The sequence below is a fragment of the Mastomys coucha genome, unplaced genomic scaffold, assembly GCF_008632895.1.
Source record: "Mastomys coucha isolate ucsf_1 unplaced genomic scaffold, UCSF_Mcou_1 pScaffold5, whole genome shotgun sequence".
NCBI lineage: Eukaryota > Metazoa > Chordata > Mammalia > Rodentia > Muridae > Mastomys > Mastomys coucha.
The window spans coordinates 25,149,749-25,157,726 of NW_022196911.1; the positions used below are offsets into that span (position 1 = coordinate 25,149,749).

Genomic DNA, 7,978 nt, shown 5'->3' on the forward strand with positions numbered 1-7,978 from the left:
TCCTAGGTTTTGTATCTCCAGGGTTGTCTCTCTTTCTGATTTCTTTATTGTTTCTATTTCCACTTTTATATTCTGGAAGGTTTTGCTCATTTCCTTCACCTGTTTGATTGTGTTTTCCTGTAGTTCTTTAAGGGACTTTTGTGTTTCTTCTAGCTATTTACCTGTATTCTCCTGTATTTCTTTGAGGGTGCTATTTATGTCTTTTGTAAAGTCCTGTATCATCATCATGAGAAGTGATTTTATATCTGAATCTTGCTTTTCTGGTGTAATGGTGGGTCCAGGACTTGCAATGGTGGGAGTATTGGGTTCTGATGATGCCAAGTAATCTTGGTTTGTGTTGCTTATATTTTTACGCTTGCCCCGCACCATCTGGTTATCTGTACTGCTACCTGCCCTTGCTAAATCTGACTGGAGCCTGTCCTTCCTATGATACTGATTGTATCAGAACTCCTCAGAGTCAAGCTGTCTCTGTGATCCTGTGATTCTGGGATCCTGTGACCCTGGGCTTGTTAGAGCACCTGGGAGTGGAGCTTCCTCTGGGTGTTGTGGATACGCAGGAACCTTAGCCACTGGGCTGGTGGAGTTCCTGTGTGCCCGGTTCTGCTGGTCCCAGTTACTCCCGGTGTTGGGACAGATGTTATGTCCTCCTTACTTCTGATCCTGGGCCAGTGTTCTTAACTGCTGAGCCATCTTTCCAGCCCCAAAGATTCTTTTTAATTATTTATTTATTTTTATTTTATGTGCATTGGTGTTTTGCCTGTGTGCGTGTCTGTGTGAGGCATTGGATTCCCTGGAGTTGGAGTTACACAGACATTTCTGAGCTGCCAAGTGGGTGCTGGGAATTGAACCTGGGTCCTCTGGAAAAATAACCAGTGCTCTTAACCATTGAGCCATCTCTCCAGCTGCAGATTCCAAAGATTTTTATCTATTAGTCACAGGATGCTAGTTCAGACATAGAGGTGGGCAAGGAAGCTGTTTTAGGGGCCAAAGCTGGCCCAAGATAAGATAATTAGCCTCTGGACCTGCAACATTTTAACTTCTCTACATCACTGTAATTTTAATTAGTTGGTCAGTCTATCTGTCTGTCTGTCTGTTGGTCAGTCTTTGCAGACACAGCTTCTTTCCAGGAATTCTCATTAACAATGTCCCCACAGACAGACGTTCAACTTGTCAGGACAGGAGCTCTCCCAGCAGGAGAAAAGGGCCTCACCAGACCTTTATTTTAATCTGCCAGGCTTTTGTCTCAGGCCAGGAGGGTGAGGAAGAAGCTGGGCTTGTGTCATATTGGGAGTTTGCTTCTCCTCTATAAGGTTTATTTTTACTATGTTTAATAATGTGTGTGGTCTGTGTATAGATTTATATATGTAAAGGTACCCAAAGGTGCCAGAGCTGTTGGAAAGCCAGGAGCTGGAGTCACAGGTGATTCTGAGCCCCTCACATGGGTGTTTGGAATTGAACCCAGGACTTTTGTAAGAGCAGCAAGTGATCTTAATGGCTGAGCCATCTCTCCAGCCATCTTTCTTGCTCTCTTTATTATCTAGTGGTGACCCCTTTCTATCAGTCATCTGGTCAGGGACACATTAACTCCTCATACCTCGGTTTGACACTTCACATCTCTCAAATGTACTTTACCCAGTTTATTACTGATCTACCTTCTTCCTGTCCCTAGGGCTGAGATGCAGTGGGGCACAAGAAAAACATGATTTTGCTTTTCCACTATTCCTTGGTGGACCCTTTGCTATGAGACCTTGTAGCCCAGTGGTGTTCCCTTGTCCCAGCCTCAACCCAACACCCCTTCTTGTGACAGAAGCCCTGGGTAGCCAAATCCTTCTAATGGCATCCCTGAGCCCAGAACCTGGCCAGGACCCTCTCAGTGGCCAATCTATTGCCTCTTTGCTAACAGTTATGTCTGGTTCTTTCTGATCCTATCGCTGGATGTGATGATGGTGTCCCGACTCTGTTTTGATGGTCACCCAAGCAGTTCCAGTCAAGCTCTGATGCTCACATTGTCTTTTTGCTGACGTTAGACACACAATAGTGTTTGAGGAAGCCAGAATTCAGGGTTTGGGTTTGACATGGTTGTGGGTCACTTTGTCCAGCTTAGCATATAAACCCTTCCTCCTGCTCAGGGGTGTGTGGACTGTCTGTCTTGCTTCTACCTGGGACATACTTCTGACACTGAGTCACCAAGAACCTGTGTCCTGGGTACACCCACATCTTTTGGGGGGGGGTGTCTCATGACACCTGTGGCTAGTTCTTATACAAAGGGACCTGGTATTTCTGAAGCCAAGGTGAGTCCCCAGCTTGGCTCTGAGCTGCTTCTGATAGATCCTATGGAGAGGACAGTGGGTGTTCTGATCCTCTTACGTGGACAGTGGGGACACTGCAGGGAGCCTTAGTGACAGTTTCTCAGCTGAGGTCTAGAAGCTTTTTTGGCATCTTTGTGTTGGCCACAAGATGGGTGGGATGGGATGTGTTGTGGCCAGACTGGGATTATTTTAATGGTACATTGTGAATATGTAAAGTGGGAGAGCCTCAGAGTTTAGCAGCACCCTGACCTCTGCCGTGGTGTGTGTGTGTGTGTGTGTGTGTGTGTGTGTGTGAAGTGTCTTCACAGGCTCTAAACCAGAAATGCCCACAGATTCTGCCAGATGTCTCTTCTGGCTGTGAAGTGCTGAGCTGGGCATGGGACCCAGGTGGCACATGAGTCCCAGTCAGGAGCACGGAGCATCCAGATCTGGCCAGCTAGGTGCCCCTTACCTTAGAGCAGCAAATTCCATTGTAGAGCTTGGAGAGGAACTGGTACATGGCCTGTCCTTGGGTGCAGAGGTCCTCTGGGATTCCTGCAGGGCCATTCACCCGCCTAAAGACTCTAGTAGCCAGAATATGACTGCAGGCTAGTGCTATCTATGTAGTCCACAAACAGGAGTGCCTGGTTGGCCTATTGTAGGCACCAAGTAGCATCTGATCTCAGATTTGACAGTAACCACAAGCCCGGGCTGTGGATGTGTCTGACCAGCACTGGGCTCTTAAACCTCAGCTGTCCACTGAGGTGGTGACGATATCCTCCCAGAGTGCCCTGGGGCAGTCTCCTCAGGACACCATGGTGCTGGACCCTGCAGCTCCAGCAGAGGAACCGTAGGCCTGAAGCTCCCTGTGACATGTGCTAGGTATGGCTGTGTGTCCCCAGCATGGTGGAGCTTCTCCACAGTGTCCAGAGCTCACTGGATGGATGGGGCATTGTCTCACCCATAAAACACAGGCTGTGTCAGGGAAACCTGGAACTTCCGAGACACCAGCCTGAGCCACAGCCTTCCTCTTCCTGACATTCCCCGTGATGCTACTGCATGCAGATGGGGATGACCATGTAACCTTGGTGACAAAGGACTTCAGGTCCCTGAGCATGGGTCAACAGCCCCCTCATATCCTTCCTGTCCTCCTAGCTCTTCTTCCAAGCAGAGGTCTGGCCAAGGCTCCTGCCCACTTCCTGGGGCTTGAGGATAAAGGAGTTGAGAAGCCTAAACAGGAGGAAGTTGGGGAGACCCAGCAGGGTACACATCTCCTCCTTTTCCAGATGCCTTAGCTGGTTTTGGATTTCAATCATCTCCAAGCCAGTCCCCTCCACGCTTCTCCATGCTTCTATCTTTGCCTAGAATCATGCAGAGGGTCCTGCTCTCTCCATCTCCATCTGGACTACTCCCAGATCCCTCTCACTTCCCCACCCTTGTGCCTCAATATGCAGATGCTGAGCCAGCTGTGCCTGATCCTCTTCTCTCTTGGGTGCTCCATTGCTGGAACCCCAGGTGAGTCCTTATGCCCTGTACTCCCTCCATTCTACAGAGTTTCCAATCAGCTCTGTCCCCAGCTTCGTGGAGATATGTGTGTGACCTGTTCTGCTCCAGTGTGGGTGTCAGGCTGAGCACTGGGCTCCTGACTGTCTACCTGTTGCTTGCAGCACCTGTGCCTGAGGATGCGCTGGTGGGCATCGTGGGGGGCTATAGTGCCCCACAGGGGAAGTGGCCATGGCAGGTCAGCCTGAGGATCTATAGCTACTACTGGGCCTGCTGGGTGCACATCTGTGGGGGCTCCATCATCCATCCACAGTTGGTGCTGACTGCTGCTCACTGCATTCGTGAGTGAGTTCCTTTGTCATCTAGTGCTGGGTAGGATGTGGGGTGAATCAGAAAGGCTGGACCAAGAAAGGCTGGTCTAGAGGCCTGGGTTCTAGTTGATTCTATCCAGGACTGTGGAGAACTTCCCTATACTACAAGACTTCCCTATAGTCTGTGGAGAACTTCCATATAGTTACAACCTTTTTCTGACCTCAGGAGAGATGCCGACCCATCAGCCTTTCGGATCCACGCTGGGGAGGTGTACCTCTATGGGGGCAAGGAGCTGCCGAGTGTGAGCCACGTCATCGTCCACCCAGACTTCGTCCAAGCTGGCTTGGGTTCAGATGTGGCTCTGCTCCAGCTGGCAGAGTCTGTACAACACTTTCCTAATGTCAAGCCAGTCAAGCTGTCCTCTGAGTCTCTTGAGGTCACCAAGAAGGATGTGTGCTGGGCGACCGGCTGGGGTGCAGTGAGCACATACAGGAAGTGTTGGGGAAGGATTTGAGCTGTGGGAGCGAACTTGCTACCTGAGGTTTCCTGGTGGGTGGTACCAAGGGCCTGGGAGCAGAATCCAGAGAGCAAAGAGAGTTGCTGACCAGCATGACTGACTGGTCACATCACCAAGGTATTCTAGGTGTCTGTCAGAGTCTCTGTACCCGGAGGCCAGTGACACAGCAGGGCCCAGAATCTACGACTCTGAGGTGGAACGGTTGCTTCTTAATTTCCAACTAATAATAAGGTAATTTGGAGAAAATATCAGGGGGAAAAACATTTGTTTTTGGCCCCTGCCAGGCAAGCAAACGGAATCCTAGAACTCATCGGTAGACACTGGCCCTCTGGGCTGGCATCTGCATATTCTTTTCCAGGAGGAGGATGCTGAGATCAGGGAGAGAGCTGGAATGCTGGAGATAGCTCTCCTCTGTATCCCCAGGTGGAACAGTAGAATTGTGGGATAGGTGGGGGGTCTGGGGACCACCAGCCAGCCACACCTCTCTTCTCCTCAGGATTGTTGCCTCCTCCCTACTGCCTGCGGGAGGTGCAGGTAAAGACAGTGGACAACGCCCTTTGTGAGGAGCTGTACCACAATGCCACCAAGCACTGCAATCATGGCCAGAGACTGATCCTGCAGGACATGCTATGTGCAGGCAGCCAGGGCCAGGACTCCTGCTATGTGAGTCTCACTCACTTCCTCCTCTCGATCCCCATTCCTGTATCAGGGCTAGTAACCATCAGAGCTTCTTTCTCTTTCAGGGTGACTCAGGTGGTCCTCTGGACTGCAATATGACGGGCTCATGGATCCTGGTGGGAGTGGTGAGCTGGGGCTATGGCTGTGCCCTGAGGGACATCCCTGGGGTCTACTCACGTGTGCAGTCCTTCCTGCCCTGGCAGATGCAGAGATTCTCCCAAGCCCAGCTGCGTGGCCGTCAGCTGAGGATGAGTCGGCTTTGGTCATGGTACCAGAGTGGACGGCCAGGGTTTAGGCTCTGGGGTGTAGGCGCTCAGGGCACTGAGCGCTAGCTACTAAAGGATATGGCTGTTTCCTAAATAAAGATGTGTCGCACATTCTGCTGCAAGTTTTTATGTGAAGACAAATTTATTTATCTCTACCGGAAACACCTATGGCTGCTGTTTTAATGATTTTATAAGTGAGGAAACCAAGGCTTGAGCTCACCAAAGGTGGGACTCAGGCAGGTCTCACTGTGTCCTTGTTTCTGATTCTCAGACACCCTGAATAGTTAACAGGCTGATTCATGTCCCCAAGCACCTAGCATCCCTATAGTATCCTGCAACCTGGATGTGGTGACATTGTGGTAGGAAAGGTAGCAATCCCAGGTTTCCATCCTTGGGGCAATGATACTCTGACCCTCATCAATATCATCACAGGGCCAGAAGGCTGCTGCATTGTGGATGTTCTTCCTGTACCTCATTTTGGTACCCCAGGCCCTGTAGATTCAGATACCCAGTGTGGCTAAGGTTACCTGCATAGCTGGGGCTGTTGTCTTGAACTGCGCACAGTTGTAGCTGTTTAATGTACAGGGTGAGTGTGAGGTCCAACGGCTACACAGCTTCCCTCACAGAGCAGTTCTGACCCTGGGTGCATGGCAGGGAGGGGCTGATTAACTCTTCACTGTGTGCAGCAGACCTCAGACTCAAACAGGGCTGTCCTCTCATCAACACTGCCTAGCATAGGGCAGTGACTGGCACAGACCTTTGTGTGTAGGAGATGGGAGGTACCTGACTAGTGCTAACTTCGAACAGATTCATCTCAAAATGCTGGGGTCAGGGGAGGAGAGGGGATGGAAGAGGCTCTCACTGGGGCTCTGCTGAGTCTGGAGGGGGAGTCAGGGCTGTGGGGAAGATCTTAGGTCCTGTGGAGCTCGCAGCAGGCATGGTCTCTGTTCTTCTGAAGGGAAGCAGGTGCCTTTGGTATGGTTTCTTTCCCCTTCCTGCTTGTAGCTGGGCAGAGCAATGAGACAGAGGTGGTCGCTCTAGGGAGACTGGTAGTTACCTGACTCCCATGGCTCCCACAGACATCTGGATAGTGCCACAGCTAATCACACACATACACAACACAAGCATTCACGCACAGACACACACATGGGCACACACACAACACACACACACAAAGCATTCACACACATGCACACACATGGGTACACACACAACACACACACAAGCATTCACACACATGGGCACACACACAACAACACACACACACAAGCATTCATGCACAGACACACACATGGGCACATAGTAACAACACACACACACAAGCATTCACATGCATGCACACACATGGGCACACACACAACAACACACACACACAAGCATTCACACACATGGGCACACATGGGCACGCACATAACAACACACACACAAGCATTCATGCACAGAAACACACACATGGGCACACACAGAACACATACACATAAGCATTCACACACATGCACACACATGGGCACACACACAAGCATTCACACACATGCACACACGTGAGCACACAACACACACACATACACACATACACACACATACACACACACACACACACACACACACACACACACACTTCTCCCACACACCCCACTAAGAATAAGATTTGCTGGGTGCTTCCAGCACCTCCTCTGCACAGAGAGGGTGGAAGGTAAGGCCTTTCAGCAGCATGCACCCTGGATGACACTGCTTCAGGCCCAGGGGGCAGAACCTGTAGTCTCTGGACCATGGCTATCCAATGCTCCCAGGATCCTGGAAATGGTTTGACCCAGTCCTTTCTCTTGCAATGTCCGCTTCCTGGGTGTGAGAAGTGGGTCCTCAGGATGCAAAGAAGATAGGGTGGTCAGGGCTTGGAGGTAGTGGTCACTGTTCCTGTGACTGACAGAGTCTGGTTCCACACAACCTGTGCTTGAGACCCTTCCAGTGCCACCAGGATCCCAGGTACTCCAACTGTCTTTTCTATCTGTGACACACTGGAAGCCAGGGCTAGAGAAATGTGATCAGTGGATTTTTTGAGCCTCAAGTCTGTGCCCAGCTGTGCTCTGTGTGGCATTGGATGCCCTCGCCTGCTGTGTGTCAGTGTCTCTTGAACTATTTCTGTGTGGCTCACAGGGACACTAAGATCTGGAACAGGGAGCTGATACTTGCCAGCACCTCTAGGTGCCAGAGAGCATATTAAAGGTGTTCTGCTGCCCTTCAGAAGAACATGTAAGCATATGTTCCCCAAGCCTACCTATCAGGGTACAGAAATATTCCATCAGGCTTTGCCCCAAAGCTAGTGGTCGCAACTGTGTGTGTGTATACATTTGTGTGTGTGTGTGTGTGTGTGTATACATATGTGTGTGTGAATGTGTGTGTGTGTGTGTATGTGT

The 7,978-nt window shown here is 50.5% G+C and overlaps 1 protein-coding gene across 1 annotated transcript; it reads left to right on the forward strand.

Moving 5' to 3' along the window:
• Positions 1–3,742: 3,742 nt before the first annotated feature.
• On the forward strand, positions 3,743–5,630 carry LOC116077486 (serine protease 29-like). The gene is given in 5 exon segments (XM_031352056.1): positions 3,743–3,803; positions 3,956–4,136; positions 4,329–4,600; positions 5,117–5,283; positions 5,364–5,630. Coding segments are annotated over 5 exon segments (948 nt in total).
• Positions 5,631–7,978: the final 2,348 nt, after the last annotated feature.